The following is a 16,640-nucleotide window of genomic DNA, read 5'->3' on the forward strand; positions in this document are numbered from 1 at the left end:
GGATGAGGCAGTCAGAGAACTGCTGAGCTGCTTGGATGTTCATAAATCTCTGGACCCAGATGGGATCCACCTCAGGGTGATGAAGGACCTGGGAGATGAGCTTGCCAAGCTGCTCTCCATCATTTACCAACAGTCCTGGCTCACTGGTGAGGTTCCAGATGACTGGAAGCTGGCCAGTGTGACTCCCATCCACAGAAAGGGTGGGAAGGAGGATCCTGATAATTATAGGCCAGTTAGCCGGACCTCAGCACCCAGTAAGGTAATGGAACAGCATATACTGAGTTAGTAGTTCAACTAGCATTTCAAATCAGAGAAGCCACAGAAAGTAGCCAGCCTGGATTGTTCCTGGATGCTTTCTAGGTCTTTACACAGCTTGTGCCATGAACTAGACCAAGTAACTCCCCTTGCTGAAAAATATCAGCACGCTGGGTTAGAGACTTAGCACAAGGCCACACAAACACTTGTAACAAGTACTAGAAGGCAGACACGAGCAGCCAGAGGAATTAAGAGGACTGCTGGTCTTTGGCAGAAATACTAGACTACTAACTCTCAGATCAGAGATTTACTTTATCTCACAAATAAATAGAGATGATAATTTTACTACAGCCAAGTAGTTTTGCAGATAATGGAACTATTAGCAGTTTCATTTTTGGCAATTTTAGAGTTCTGTGTTTCCTTCATATTGCCTAGATTAAGTATTTACAATTGTGTTTATACATTGGTTTAAACACCAGAACACACCACATGCATTAAATCAGCCATTTAAATACAGAAGTCCCTCAATAGGTATTTTGCAAAAATGGCAAAAGTGAAATTCTGGAAGATAACAGATATTCCATCATTGATTTCAAAAGAAAAAGTTTTGTCTCATTTCTTATGGAAAACCATTTAAACCTCCATTTTAAAAACCTCACGTAGTAAAAGAGAAAACATAAAGATGATTCTGACCATAAACAAGCCATCATCATTTATTTACAAACATTATCTAACTGACTAAATATAGAAGATACATTACAGCTGATTATGAAAGTTGTGTCACTATATCTGAAACATTCCTAGTTCCACAATTAGAGGTTATTGGCACCATACTGAAATTTTTTAAATGTTTTTGGAACATTTAAAAATGTTCCAAAGCTCTGAAGCTTTAGTTGTTTCAATATTGTGATGATGACAATAACCAGCACTGTAGCTAACATATAGGGAAAAGCCACCACTTCTAAAGCACAAGTATATAAGGTCTAATGGATAAACATCAACTCTAGCACTTTTCAGGCATATTTAAACAGTCTTTGCAGTCTCCTGGTAAAAACGAGCTCTGAGGCTTCTCTCTTGCTCTGCCTGAACCTTTCACAACTCTCATACAGCTATGAAGTTCTTGTGCATGAAGCAGGCTTATCTGTTTTTCAGTTTCAACACAAAATTAAGGCCTGTTGATAGGAGAACAAGGAAAGCTGCTAGATACAAATAAATTAGGCTAACACTGAACTTGCTGTGCCTGGCTGGCCTTGTGCTAGTCTGAAAACGTAGTAGCAAGGGCCACTTGGGGTCAGAGTGAAGGACTATCGAGTAGACAACACCCACTATCCTTAACTGCAAGGTCTTGTAAAATTGCCTGTGGTTTTGTGGGTGTCCCCTCACCTCCTCCCCCATAATTGCTATGTTAGCAACTGTTTTTCTGTAAAAATTAAATCATTCGTGATGTTTGGTCATGGGAACAAGTGTTCTTTTAGTATCCTGTTACTGGATGCATCTGCTCCAGATAACTGCCAGCAGTCCTACTGGCAAACACTGATCTTGACATACTGAGTGCCTGGGAACTTTATTTCCTCCTTCCTCAATTCCTAATCAACAGGTCGGCTTTACAGAAGAGCAGAAGCAGCCAGCAGTCTCCTCTGAGTATCAATTTATTGTACTGTAGACACTGAATTAAGACAAGACTTCGAATTCCTCTCTTATGCACATTCAGTGAAACAATATCAATACTCGGCTGACTTAAGTTTAACAATGCAGTAGTAAATTTACTTATCAATCTTCATGACTAACCTTTATACGAATCAAACACGAACTATACTCTTGGATGAATTTCTTCTCTGATTCAGGCAGAACCTTCAACTTGACTGCTTTGGGTAGCACATTATAATCCACAGAGCAAAACATGATATCAAAGGGCTCAATTTGCTTATCTGAATTTCTTCATTATATTGTATATCTTCCTGTCACGGCTGTTAAATTGGAGTATTCTTCACCATTATAATAAGTCACTGATATATACATACATAGGGTTTGTGTGGCCAGGTTCTGTTAGTGGAGAGAATGACTACAGAGAGCTTCTCTTCCCTGAGAAGCTGTGAGAAGTTCCCCCATATCTGACAGAGGCAATGCCAGACAGCTCCAGGGCAGACCCACCACTGGCCAAGGCCAAGTCTACCAGCAACACTGGTGGCACCTCTGATTTGACATACTAAAGAAGGAAAAAAAAAGTTAAAAGTTAAAAAAAGTTACTGTGTAGATGAAATTACAACCAGAGAAGAGTGAGAATATGTGGTAAAATTCTGCAGACACCATAGTAAAGCAAAGAACGGGGGTGAGAAGGGGTTATAGGTGCCAAAACAGAGATTCCCCTGTAGCCCAAACTTATTTGGCTATAAGTGTCTTCAGGATCTTCTCGTGGTCATTTAGGAACATCCTATTCCTCAAAATTCCCTTTTATGGTTCCTGGATCTTCTGAAGGATCTTCTTTCCTGAAGAGTATCTCAAATATGTGGCCAGGTCATGATGCATTTCTCTTATCATTTTTTACTCCAGCACTCTATCTCTGTTCTCAAAGCTAAGACATCAACTAGTACATACTAATCACTAATATAAATTAATAATAAAGCATTAAGTGTCACAAGACTTATTAGTCACAACAGGGAGTTAGCACAAGGCCACACTGACGCCTGGTATCTGTACTAAGCACTGTGTGGTACAAAACTAAGCACTAACCACAAATATAGGGGTCACACACTACTGTGCTAAAGTTAAAACAACTTTCCAGCATCTTCCCCCACTGCTGCATAGACTTCTACTTGAAGAAGTACCACTTTTTCACCTGTAGTGGATGTTATGTTCAGTGGACATCCTGCTACATATTGCTACGTATCTTTCCATTCTACCTTCCTATTTGTAGTTATCTGCACTAACTTTTCTTCATCCTGGAGTTTGATATCCCTCTTACAGACACAAAATATCAATCAGTACATGTGCTTAGTAATTTCCAAAGCTAGTGACATTTTCAGTTCCTACTGAGCACTGCCTGCAGAAGTCTGTCAGAATCGACTTCCTTTGATCTCTTCTAAATTTCACACTGACTGCAATTCCTGCTGATGGTGTTTCCAGATCATCTACTTGAAAGAGGCTAGTCAAATCACTCCTTCACTTCAAGATGGATGAAATAACATATTGTTTTTCACACACACAGCCATAAACAAGGGACATTTAGAATTTAAGATCTTTCCTCCCTATTTCATCATTTCCACTCCCTCAATCTGTCACATTCATTTCTCCATGTTCTTCCTTTCTGTGCAACCCCTGTGCCCAGAGCATGAGTATGAAATTGATTCTCCCCTCTCCTCAAAGCAAAGCAGTTCTTCTATCAGCAAACTTGACTTTAACAATGTAAAGCCCCTGGTGACAGGAACTCTTGTTATTTTAAAGATTTATAAAGAACACAATAAACTTATTGCACAAAGCAGACACAAGACCTAATTCTTTACCACGTTCTCTATTCTTCAGGAGAACTTTAGAGTGGCCCATAGGGTAGCATGCCAACATTACTCAGCTATTTTTAATCTCATGGTTTCTCAACCGCACTCTTTTGTTAAGCTCTTTGTCGTTTTATCCTGTCTTTTAAAATGACACCACTGGTGGGTAGCCCCACCACTTTTATTTAAAGGCTTAATTTAATTTGCACTCTTTTTTACAGTAACAAGCAATTCCTAAAAAAAGATACACCACATGAGGTACTAGCAAAAATGAGCACTGCAAATTTTCACATCAAAATCACAAGTAACAAAGCATTATACAGCATTCATAATCTTGTTTACCCAAATTCATGCAAATAATGCACTGAAATTATTTATACACACATATTAGAAAAAAAGTTCCCTGTGCCTGCTAGTGACATACTAGCACCCTCTTCTGTAAAATCTGTTCTTTCATTTCCCAACATAATTTCGAACCCTAAAACTTTACACATAGTAGGTGATTTGTTCTTTTTATGCGTATTAATGATAGATTTTTTTTTTCCTCCTTTATTTCAGAATAATGAAACGAAAAGGAATGGAATATAGTCATAAAGCAGGCATGATGATATGCCAACAATTCTGATTGATACAATGATCATGTTCACAACACACTCAGCCCTATTAATCGCAGCTCTACAGGTGTCAGCTGTTCAAACCACCGTGACTAAAACACTGCTAAGATTTTTCCACCTATTAAAACCACCTGTCTTTCTAGCACTACACCAGCCATTTTCTCTATATACACTATAGAAGAGAGTTACTAACACAGAGAAGTTTTTTAATTTTTTTTTAATACTATCTGATTTTTTGGTAATTGAAGAAACCTAAAAAAAAGATACTGACTCAAACCATTACCTTTTCACATATCTCTACTGAAAGAATCAAAACAGCTTTTCAACCCAAATGCACAAGAATTAACTTACAAACGTACAGCATATGAATGTTAATAGTAGCAGGCAGAATTCAACAAGATCAGCATCTCAGTTTAATACCAAGATACACACTGAAGATCAAATCTGGCTGTAGCAACGGCCAGATAATATGCAAGTTACTACCTGTCTGCATGACTACTTATTGCTATTCCTGGTTTTTCAAGTCAGAGATTAACATACCATGCCTCTTGCCAGTTTGCTTCTGGCAGCTAAAAGAAAAACATATGGAACAGATTATCACGAGTGCTCTCATGCGGCACATCCAGGAGAATGAGGGGATAAGGTCCAGCTAGCATGAGTTTAGAAAAGCAGGTCCTGCTTGACCAACCTGATTTCCTTTTATGACCAGGTGGATTAGTGGACCAGCCCCTTAGTGGATGAGAGAAAGGCTGTGCATGTTATCTATTCAGACTTCAGTAAAGCATTCAACACTGTGTCCCATGGCAATCTCCTGGAAACGCTGGCACTGTCGCTTGGACAGATGCACTTATCTCGTTACAAACTGTCTGGAGAGCTGAGCCCAGGGAGTAGTGCTGAATGGAGTTACATCCAGCTGGTGGCTGGCCAGGAGTGGGGCCCCCTAGGGCTCCATACTGGGACCAGCCCTGTTCAGTCTCCTTACTGATGATCCCAATGAGGGGACTGAATACACTGTGAGTTGGCAGATGACACCAAGTTGGGTGGGAGCATTATCTCTTGCAGGGATCTGGGATCATGGCTGGATCATGGGCTGTTGCCAGTGGTGTGAGGCACAGTACCAGGTCCTGCCCTTGGGTCACAACAGCCCCAGGCAACTCCACAGGCTGGGACAGAGTGGCTGTAAAGGACCTGGGGGTGCTGGTGACAGTGACTGAACATGAGGCAGGGTGTGCCCAGGGGGCCAAGAAGGCCAAGGGCATCCAGGCCTGGATCAGCAATGGTGTGGGCAGCAGGAGCAGGGCAGGGATTGTCCCCCTGTGCTGGGCACTGCTGAGGCCACACCTGGAGTGCTGGGTCCAGTTCTGGGCCCTCACTGCAAGAAAGACACTGAGGGGCTGGAGAGAGTCCAGAGAAGGGGAATGGAGCTGGGGAAGGGTCTGGAGCACCAGTGCTGTGAGGAGCAGCTGAGGGAGCTGGGGGTGTTTATCCTGGAGAAAAGGAGGCTCAGAGGAGGCCTTATCACTCCCTACACCTGCCTGACAGAAAGGTGTAGCCAGGGGTTGGCCTCCCGTCTCAGGCAATCAGAGACACGACCAGAGGAAATGGCCTCGAGTTGTACCAGGGGAGGTTCAGTTTGGACATCAGGAAGAATTTCTTCATGGAAAGGGCTGTTAAACGTTGGAAGGGCCTGCCCAGGGAAGTGGTGGAGTCACCATCCCTGAAACTGTTCACAAAACAACGGGACATGGCACTTAGTCCCGTGGTTGGCACGATGGTGTTTGGTCAAAGGTTATACTAAATGAACTTGGAAGTCTTTTTCATACCTTTATGATTCTATACCACTGCAAACAAACACAGGTTTTTCAAATATTAATGCTTTTATCATCTGCAATGAGCTCTTGAAAGTGTAATTGCTTTGCTGCATAAAGTATCACCCAGACTGAAAAGCTATTTTGTTATCACAGCATTAGAGTCCTAGAAACCAGCAGTCTGCAGTGCAAGCTTTAATTCTGTACAAACATGCACACAATTATTTTAGAATTATGTTTCTGTATTCTATAATCTCTCCGTAAGGGAATACTCAGAGAGCTGTCAGTATTTGCTTTTCTTCTATTCTTGAAACAATGTTGCCACCACCTGGGCAAACCTCTAACTGCCGGATATTGCTGTGGTGTTAGTGTCTGTATCTGAAAAAACAACAAACTCACACTTTCTCAATAGAATTATTTCCATAACCAAGATAATGAAATCTTCTAAAATTTGGTTTACTATTCATGAATCAATATTCAAATTCTGTGTTCTATTAGTATTTTAACATTAGACACATAAAACTAAAATTTATTAGCTTTCCACCAACATTTGAAAAACTACATTGAGAAACCACTTTTTATGTTTATTATGATGTACAATTATCTGCAACTATAAATAATCATCTTACAAATGCTTCATACAATCACAACCAGTTTCTGTATCTTCCTCAGACTTCATTCCTGTTAGCAAGGAAGCTAACAGTCAGACTCAAAAGAAAACCATAGCTTTTATCTCTGAAGACGTGCTTTGCAGATTTGTTGCTTCTTCCACTCTCTGCCATTCATCACTAAGCATTACAGGAATGTTTCAGTCTAGCCTTCAATAAAAAGCTGTGTTTTATAAAAGATTTTGAAGGAAAGTAGAAATTCTACTCTAACTTTCTGAGGCATGGGAAGGTGACAGGCCACTACCTAAAACAGGGAACAAGGAGCAACTAAAACTATAACGGAAATGTCCTTTAGTCTCAACAGAATCTTAAATCTTTCTAAAAAACTTTCATTAAAAAATGTACATACTTCAACTGAAGATTGGATTCAATCAGAAATAGGACAATTTATATATATAATGCAACTGAACACTTAGTACTTTTCCTTATACGGATTCCTCTTTATTTATGCATTTCTGGTTGGTGACAATTTCCTGCAGAAGATACAGCTTTATGCAAATGTGAGTAGGCATTTCACATGAAGAAAATGTTTCCCACAGAAGTCAGTGCTTACATCCAATCATTAACAACAAAATTTACCACTGAAACTTGGTAATGCCACGTGTATTTCTCAATGGTATTTGATAAGGGTCCTGAGAAACTTTAGCTTACCACTTTCCTTAATTAAGCTCATAACATCAGAAGCTTAGGCCAGATATAGCCCCTAATGCAGAGCTTGTGCAACACATAAAAACGTATGGAATGCAGAATGCTTCATGCTTTTTCCAGCAATTCCTGGTAAGCTGAAGGTCCAAAACAAATCAGAACTTATTATGCTGTTTCCATAAAGAGTACTTTAAAACTTAAGCCACGCTTTTAACACTCCTACATAATCTTTGAAATAAACTCACCCATTGATGATGACCTATTGTTCTTGTAAAAATTTGCATATGATGGTACTTTGTAGTGCTCATTTTAACTCTTAATTATTACAATACATGAGTGCAAATGAAGATATTGAAAAGTTTAAATATAACCTGCTCATTATTCATCCTTTTGAAGAAAAAATTATATACCAGATATTAAGTATTTAGGGCCCCTTATCCTCCTGCATTTTTAAACTGAAATTGTTATTAAGAGTCTTTATAAATTATTTTCAATGGAAAATGGAATCAGCTATTTCCAGCAAGATACATTTGGTTGTAATAAATACATAAACTGTATGAGAAATTTGTTTTTCAATTAAAAATATATGAACATTTTAAATATCACTCCATGTTCTACTGCAAGAACAATTAATCATGTACCAAAGCTATGGCAATGCCCTGGCAGTATGTTATTTAATAAGAAAAATAAATTACTTACATTGATAAATCTCATCTGTTTAGTGAAATACTTGTCCAAGATACTGAAATGAGTCATCAATCACTACTACTCAGTTGTCTATTCCCATATTTTATCATAACCAGCTGAAGAGTTATCTCAGAGTTAATGAGTTATGCTGATGTTCCTCTCATGGCAAGCCTGGTGTACCTGTATTATATCACTGTCATCACTTTAAGGTGATTTTGTAAAAACCCACTTACAGAATGTCATTAAATACAGAACCATCTCTACATTCAAATAAGCCCATCGTACTGTGTTGTTGAGGATGTGACCTGACTTTCAAGATGATTATTTTCCCCATTTGAAAATAAAAGTTCTTGATAAACATTAAACAGTGTACCTCTTCTCAAGTTTCACGTTTTCAGGAAATTAACTACTCTAATTTTGAATTCTTCCATATTCTTGTTGACAGTACAGTTACTTTTTTAAGATCTTTCCCCTCTATATTGGCATTCAAATTTTTCTTAACTCTTTTTCTATTTCTAGTCATTACTTTCTTTACTGAATCTAATGACTTTTTATTCTTACAGTCTAGGGACTTTAGGCATTCACTTTTACTCTTTCAAGAGAAATAGGACAACCTGGCTGAAACAGCATTATTTTACATGTTTTCCCCTCTACTTCAAAAGGCCAATCCTTTCTATATTCACTCCAGAGAATTACAATACTCTTGTAAACTTGTATCTTTTTACTATTACTCGTTAGAACATTTTGAATTAAGGCAGAACACGTTAAAATCAGCACTTGCACATTAATGACACTTTAATCTCCACAATTATTCCCTACATCCCAACAAAATTATTCAAGTTGCTGGCTATTCTCCTAAGACCCTAATTACTCAGAGACAGGCAAAATCAGGAAAACAAGGTAACTTTCCTATGATAACAGAGGCAAAGGTGGTCTCAGGGTAAAGTTGCTACACTTTGAGTTTGACCTGGATATTCAAGACCTCAGGATATTAGCGAGACGACATCTACTATAGTGACTTGAATCAAATCAAGTGTGGTGTTGTTGTTAATCCTGTGCTGCCTTTATTTACCACGTGCTGATTTGGATCTCAAAGTAGGTTTTGAGTGCATAACTTGCTTTTCTTAAAAAGAACTCTTCATTTATAAAACATTCAAAAAATAACAGCATATTAGGTGCTGTGGCAATGTGAAAGCCATACCTGCAGCATATACCTAAAAATTTTGTACCCCTTTGAGCTCTCCAAAGTCTATATCGCAGATGCTCACTCTGGGAAACAGACTAAATTTAAGAAGCAAACTCTCTGAATCACAGATGATTGAAGCACAAGGAAACTTAACATCAATCACTTAGGAAACTCACGATCAACTACTTGTATACATTGACCTGCTCCTACTACTCCCTACTACAGACAAGGCCTCCAGTTCCAAAAGTGTCTTGGACCCTGAACTCAGTGTAGAAGAGCACAATTCACAAATGACAGAAAGAAAACATTAATTCTTTGCATCACCCACTCCACTATTTCTGTTCCAAATCCCTGACAAAGCCCAGGGCAGGCTTTGCCAGGGCAGGCAGGGCAGTCAGGTGGCTTTTGATCAAAGCAGAAGGTGGCACAGACACTACCTACACTACTTATTTACTCTCACCTCCAGCTTAAGGTGGGATGTTGGTCTGAAACAAAGCCCAGCCTGTCCTGATAGACCTACCCTGTCTAAATGAAGAGAGAGAAAGCCAGACCTGTCTGTTTTGCACTCTCTGCAGTATTTGATCCAGTACAGCAAAAAGGGATCAAGCACATCAGGCCCAGCACTGTGATAGAGCTACTCAGTCCTCCCTAAATCCATAGAGGAGACAGCAAACCACAGTGCAGACACACACTGCAGTGACCTTGCAGTGAAACCTGTGCACAACATCTCACTGGTTTCCTCTACAACTCATTTTCTTTCCAGTGTTGCTCCAGTTCTGCACTGGTCTCTATATGGTTAGGACACTGGGTGAGCTATGAATTATATATGCAACAGATCTTCCTCCTGTACAACAAATAATGCTGTCCAACACTTGAAAAGAGAGCATTGCTTTCTCAGCACTTCTAAATTCCTGGTTTCTTTTAAAAACTAACTGTCAAAAATTTTCCGTGTACGTTATAACTTCTATAGAGCTTCCTGAATTTCTATTACCTTCACCATCCGTATCTTTAAACTTCTTCCAAAGTCATTAAAGGCCACCAATGCCAGGTGTGACCCTGTTTGTACAGCACGGGATGCTCTTCAAAAATGCTGTGAGATATTAGTTACCATCACCCACGGCAGTGGGTGCAACCATCTGTAATCGCTTCACCAGTGTCAGAATGATTTTTCTCCTCAGCCACAACCCTGAGGGAGAACTGGCATACTCTCCTGTTCTGGAATATATGAACACTTGTATCTTTTCTGTACTGACACCAAAAGGATGGGCACTCACAGAAGTAAAGGCATAAATTACAGTGGAAATGAATCACCAGTGTGTGGAAAAATAGAATCTCCTACATCCAATTTACCCCAAACAACAAAGGTCAGGGAGAACTGTATCTTAAGACAATAATGAACATTCACAAGTCCATTTTGTAAGGAAAGCGGATGATGGTCTGTCAGCTGGAAATGGAGGAAAAAATGGGTATCCAAACTAAGAGGTCGCAGAAATGAAATTTGTAACAGCACAATACTTCGACACACACTGTACTACAGAAAATCTGTCAGTTCTGTAGATCCATATTCTCAGAACCCTTTAACTAATAAATTATATGTTTTCTCTATAAACAAGTAGGTCTTGATCCCAGCCTGTCTGGGATCCTCTAGTTGAATTTTATGACAGTTTGACAGTGACCATTAGATGCTCACAGCTACTTCCCATTTCCTCTTGCACAGTTTGACCTTCAAATGTAATAAAAATACTTTATTGTTCTTCACCCAAATGCCTCATAAAAACTTTTGAGTAGTTCTGCCTTTGACAGGTAGCTGCATCTGACAAGGCAACATTTCAGACTATTCCAAGAAGAGTTGATACCCTTCTATGCACCTACAGAGCAAATACACAACTCACATTCTTAAAATGAGCACACAAAAGATCCAAAAAATACTGAAGTATTGCCCAAGCAGGGAAAAAAAATGATACAAACCTATCTTCTCAAACCAACAATTTCACATCAGTTTTACTCACTACCTTGTGAGTATATTCAGGAGATATTACTTGTTCTTCTGTTTTTCCAGCACTCATACCAGTTAACATGATTCATGGAGGATTTGCTTTTTCTTTTATGGCCACTAAAAACTTCTATTTAGCCCAGTTCATTTATTGCTATTCTTCCTGGTCTTCATCCACATTAGGGTAATTTGTACTTGCTCTTTTAAGCACTGGAAGAGGTACAGCTATGACATGTCCTTTGTGAGTTCTTACAGATTCTTTGTAAGACCTTTACAGGATATTTCCTATCTGTTTTCAGAATTTTTGTGAAGCCTGATGCTGCTTTCATTCTACTTATTTCCCTTTCTCCTTAATGAACAATGTTAAAATCCACATCTCACAGTCAAGTATATCTAATAGTGAGTGCTGTCAACTACTGTAACACAGGCTAAATCAAAAGAATAAAAAGCAACATTTGAACACCTTCATTAAAAAAAAATCACATCCATTTCTTTTTTTGTTAGCAAAAGGCATGCTTACTTCTTTCAGAGTTCTGTCATTCTGCTGATGTTGAGTGATTAAGATTTTTTTTAGATCAAGCTAAAGCACAGTGACAAATAGACAGAAAATAAGCAGAATTTTCACAAGTAGTATTTTCACAAAATCATAGCAGTAATACTTATCATATGAACTCTCCTCTATTTACACAGAAAAATAAAAAGGGAGAATTTATGGACTGTGAATGATCACATGGAAGATATGGTCTTATTCCTCAGTATGTCAAATTTCAATTTGTATAGCTGAATTGTAAAAAACCTCCTAATTTGATGCCAGAGATGAAAGAGAAAAATGGGGAAAGTGAATTAAACATTAGGCCTTTGCCAGATTTCCAATTCTGCTTTTTAATACAATTTTTTTTTCCCAGATAGTATGCTTTTGACTGGGTCAAACTACAGGAATCAAACAACTTAATGGTAAACTATCAGAAAAATTGAGGTATGTATGGTTAGGAATTATTAAACACTTTGTAAAATTCTATCATTTCACTTTGTTTCAAGGCATCTTGCAGAACCTTATGCCGTATAACGGTTCATCCTCTTCATTCCCACTTCCGTGCCATTTCTATCTTGCAATTTACTCTTCATCAGTCGTTTTATTGTTTTATTAAAGTTTTCTACAGGAAGTAGAAAACTATTTTCAACACCAAATTAATGACTGAAAAGTTATCAGCAGTGAGAAAGAAGATAGAGGAAAAAGAAGATCTCTCCCTTTTGGTGGCAGTAAAACATTGCATGAGTGCAAGCTGGTGATGCAGAATTTTCAGGATACCAGGTGAAAGTTAAACAAGGAGAAGAATAAGAGAGAAAAAAATAGTAACAGAGGAATACTGATAATTCAGCAGATCTGCACTGTGTCATCTGTATCACTAAAATAGACTTCAGCTGCAAGAGCCTTAACATTCATGTAAGTGCTGCTCTCACAGATTTCAGAGCTGCAACTGCAGAGCATTTAACAGCCAATCCTTCCTGCTCAAAGTAAAATCAGAGCAACTTCAGCTCTGGAGTGTAATTCTCAGTATTATTATACTCCATCTGAACAAAAACTGGGAAACACAAGGGCTGCCACAATGTGGTCTTAGATACAACTAGTTCAATTCTTTACTAACCTTAAAAGCCACTTACACTGTGGTCCAGCAGAGTATGTTCCACCTTTGCTGTCCTCCTACTGGCACTATGACTACAGCTCCAAATGCAGTGGTAAACCTGAAAGTTTACTATCACTGTGAAAGACAAGACAGTATAAGTTCTAATATCAGGAAAAAAAAAAAAAAAACTACCAGTATTTCTGATAGAAGTAATTTTTAACCGATTAATTTTTAACTGATTTAATTGATTAATTTTAACTGCAGCAACCACACAGAAGAAATCTGACTGTAGTTTTCACTGTTTCTTGTTGCTAAAAGACAAAGCCTTTTGTACACTCCTCAAAGTCAGCATGAACCCCAGCAGTGAGAAGACTAAAAGTTGAAAGCAACATCAAGAAAACCTGGAATCATATTAACTACTGCAGCATATCAACCCTGAGGAAAAGCACACTACTGAAAAAAGGGTGTTCACAATTTCTTCCCAGATTCTTCTTTGATATTTGCTTTAAGTCACGGCCAGTTGTTCAGGGAGTTAAATGGCAAAACATGTCAGGGGAATTGTTCTAAAGGGAAAATTTTTCCAGCAGACACTATGTGTTTCTAAAGAGAAGACATACTGACTAAGTAACTGCACAGTCTCAGACGCTCTGCTTCTTGCTGGATTCTGAAGAGTAACAAGTAAAAAGTGTCCACAGCCTCAGGATGCTCTAGCTGATGCAGTCATACAAAAGACATGGAATGCAGCAAGTAGATAACAAGCCTGTACAGGGAAAGGAAAGAGTACTATAAAACATTTTAGCATGTGCACCTGGCCATCTTCAGGGAACCCGCCTTCCATGAATTATTTCTAATGTAGCACATCTATAGAGAACAAGGACATCCACAGAGAATAAGGGAATCCAGATTCCTGGAACATGGGCAGAAATGTAGAAAAGTATTTTCTACAAGACTGCAATAAATGTACATGTAAGCATTAATTTCACAGAATGTCACAACCAGCTAGTTGGAAAAAACTCCGAGATCATCAAGTGCAACCAATCTTTGACCAAACACCACCACGTCAACGAAACCCCGTCACTAAGTGCCACGTCCAGTTGTTTTGTGAACACTTTCAGGGATGGTGACTCCACCACTTCCCTGGGCAGGCCCTTCCAATGTTTAACAGCCCTTTCCACGAAGAAATTCTTCCTGATGTCCAACCTTGAGGCCATTTCTTCTAGTCGTGTCTCTGGTTGCCTGAGACAGGAGGCCAAGAGAGACAGGAGGTCGACCCTGGCTCCACCCTTCTGTCAGGCAGGTGTAGGGAGTGATAAGGTCTCCCCTGAGCCTCCTTTTCTCCAGGATAAACACCCCCAGCTCCCTCAGCTGCTCCTCACAGGACTGGTGCTCCAGACCCTTCCCCAGCTCCATTCCCCTTCTCTGGACTCCAGCTTTCTAACCCTTATGCAGAAGCGCTCCGAATCACCAAGAAGATCCGCTAATTGCTGCCTACCACCTACCTAGCACAGGCTGCGCTTTAAAACCCTCCAGCGAGCGGTTTCACGGTGGCATTAGAGCACAGAAACCCGCACGTGTTTCCCGACGCGCGGCACTTTCCTTCCCGTTACTGTTCCGCCACTATAATTTGCTTTATCAGCCGCCGGGCGAGCGAGGGGCCCGCAGGAGGGGAGGGGAGGCCAGGCCGGGCCCCGGAGCCTACCTGCGCGGCTCTCGTGCTTGGGCACCCGGTAGTACTTGTTGCCGAACTGGTCTGTGCCCACCAGCTCCTTGGCGGGCCCCACGAACCGCAGCCGCAGAGCGCGGAGAGCCTGCCAGGCGCGGCTCATGGCCGAGAGCCCGACGGCAAGCCCACAGACACCGGGACACGGGGACGGGGACACCGGGAGAGGGGCACACGGAGCACCCAGCGCGCCCCGACCCCGCCACTCCGCTCCCGGCACGGCTCAGCGCCGCCCCGCCCGGCCCGGCCCCACCCCTGGGCGCCGGGCGCCGCAGCAACGCCGCTGCCCATTGGCGCCGCCCGCCACAAAATGGAGGCCCGGCGCGGAGCGGGCCCGACGCCGCCGCCATGTTGGGGCTCCTGGCCGCTCGCCAGGCCGGGCTGGACGACCCCGCGCGGCTGCGGCGGGCCGAGTGCACCCGCAGGTACCGCGGCCGGGACGGGAACCCTGCGCGGGGAGAGCCCCGGAGCGGCCGCCGCTGGCTCCGCCCTGCCGCGGAGTCTCGCTGGGGCGGCCCGGGGCCGGGTGCGGGGCTGCGCGGCCCCGTGTGCGCGGCGGAGCTGCGTGTGGGCCCATCCCCGCCCGGTCTCGGAGCGCCCCGCCGGGCCCTGGGGGCGTGGGGGGTCAGCAGCCCCGGGCTGTGTGTGGGTGTGCTCGGCCCCGGGCTGTGCCCCCTCTCTGCACCTCGGGTTCTGCCCTTGCTGTGGGCGCGGTTCCTGCGGGAGCTCGGCCTGAGTGCTCCGCCTGTGGGGAAATAAATGGGTGTTTGGGATGCTCCTGTGCCCCCAGCTGCTGCTCCCGGCTTTTCCCAAACCAGGGCGGGTTGAAGAAGAGTTACATGCGGGGGTTTTCTTAGCAGTTTATTGGGAAGTGGTGGCAGCATAGAGGGATTGTTAGTATCCCTGCTAAAGGTTATAATGTGGTGTTTGTTGAGTATCAGAGAATCTGCTTTGCGGATGCATTTCAAGATAAATCCAATAAAGCCTACCTTTGTTCAGTTACTCACACAACTTCTGGATCTGTGTTGGTGATTTATGGCTTTATGACGCTGTGTCATTGTAAAATAAATATTTAAACTTGAAATTAATTTTGGTAGATCAGGAAACTTCTTTCTGGCTTCATTTTGACAGCAGCTATGTCCCTCTGTGCCCTCAGCACAAATGTAGCATTCAGTGTTAAGAACGATATTTGACTGGGTGGACTTAACTCTACTTGGACAATTGTCTGCTTAGCATTTCCTTTCCTAAACTTTCTAATTTTGACTTTAAAAAAAAAAAAAAAAAAAAAAAAAACCCCACCAAAAAGCCACTGTAGTCTTAAGTGGATTTTATTTATAGCTACATTTTGAAGTCGTATGTTTTAACACATTTCCACAGGAGGATTTCTTGCTTCCTAAAATTCCATCTGGAGCTCAAAGGTTTTAAATTGGGTAGCTTGTATGTGTCAGAGTTCTTATTCTAGGTGAATTCTTGCGTAATTATATTTCACATAGTTTAGGAGACTTTAAATTATTTGCTGCTTTTACAGCATGTCTACAGACATGATCTTGGGGACCTGCCTGTAGTTGCCTGAGGTTCTCACAGCAGGATTTTCTGCCACTCGAGCTGAAGCTGAGTAGGGGCACTCTGCCTCACAGCTTTTCAGTTCCCTACTTAGTTACGTTTTTGTTGTGGTTTGTACAAAATGTTGCCATAGGAAGCTCTGATCATGTTGCAGGCTAAATTTTATATCAGCTAGTATGATGTAATGGAGCAGAATATCTGGTTTTGGACTGTGCAACATTAATGTATTTTAAAATAAAAGTTAAGAATTGCAGGTCAGAAAAGGTTGTCTTGGAAGCTTCATCATTGGGGGTAGCCTAGCTTTTGTTTAGTATGGCACAAAATGTAGCATACATGCTTCCTTTCATTAAAGGAAATACTGTAAACTTGATTAACTAAGTTACTTTGT

At 41.2% G+C, this 16,640-nt stretch overlaps 2 protein-coding genes across 5 annotated transcripts in view; one reads left to right on the plus strand and one right to left on the minus strand.

Annotated features, from left to right (window-relative positions):
- Positions 1–14,895, minus strand: part of NDUFAF2 (NADH:ubiquinone oxidoreductase complex assembly factor 2) — a 70,268-nt gene extending 55,373 nt beyond the window's left edge. The window contains exon 1 of the mRNA XM_083883655.1: positions 14,669–14,895. Within this exon, the coding sequence (XP_083739781.1) occupies positions 14,669–14,795 (127 nt within the window). The 5' untranslated portion in view covers positions 14,796–14,895. The remainder of the gene's footprint in view (positions 1–14,668) is intronic.
- A 142-nt stretch (positions 14,896–15,037) lies between these two features.
- ERCC8 (ERCC excision repair 8, CSA ubiquitin ligase complex subunit) overlaps positions 15,038–16,640 on the plus strand; it is a gene marked incomplete at its 5' end in the record, with an annotated part of 44,698 nt that continues 43,095 nt past the window's right edge. For all 4 annotated transcript variants that reach the window (XR_014592499.1, XR_014592500.1, XR_014592501.1 and 1 more), the window contains one exon: positions 15,038–15,114. Coding sequence is in view for 1 of the 4 variants with exons in the window: in XM_083883646.1 (XP_083739772.1) it covers positions 15,038–15,114 (77 nt within the window). The remainder of the gene's footprint in view (positions 15,115–16,640) is intronic.

This window comes from Zosterops lateralis, assembly GCF_965231275.1.
Source record: "Zosterops lateralis genome assembly, chromosome: Z".
Taxonomy (NCBI): Eukaryota; Metazoa; Chordata; class Aves; order Passeriformes; family Zosteropidae; genus Zosterops; species Zosterops lateralis.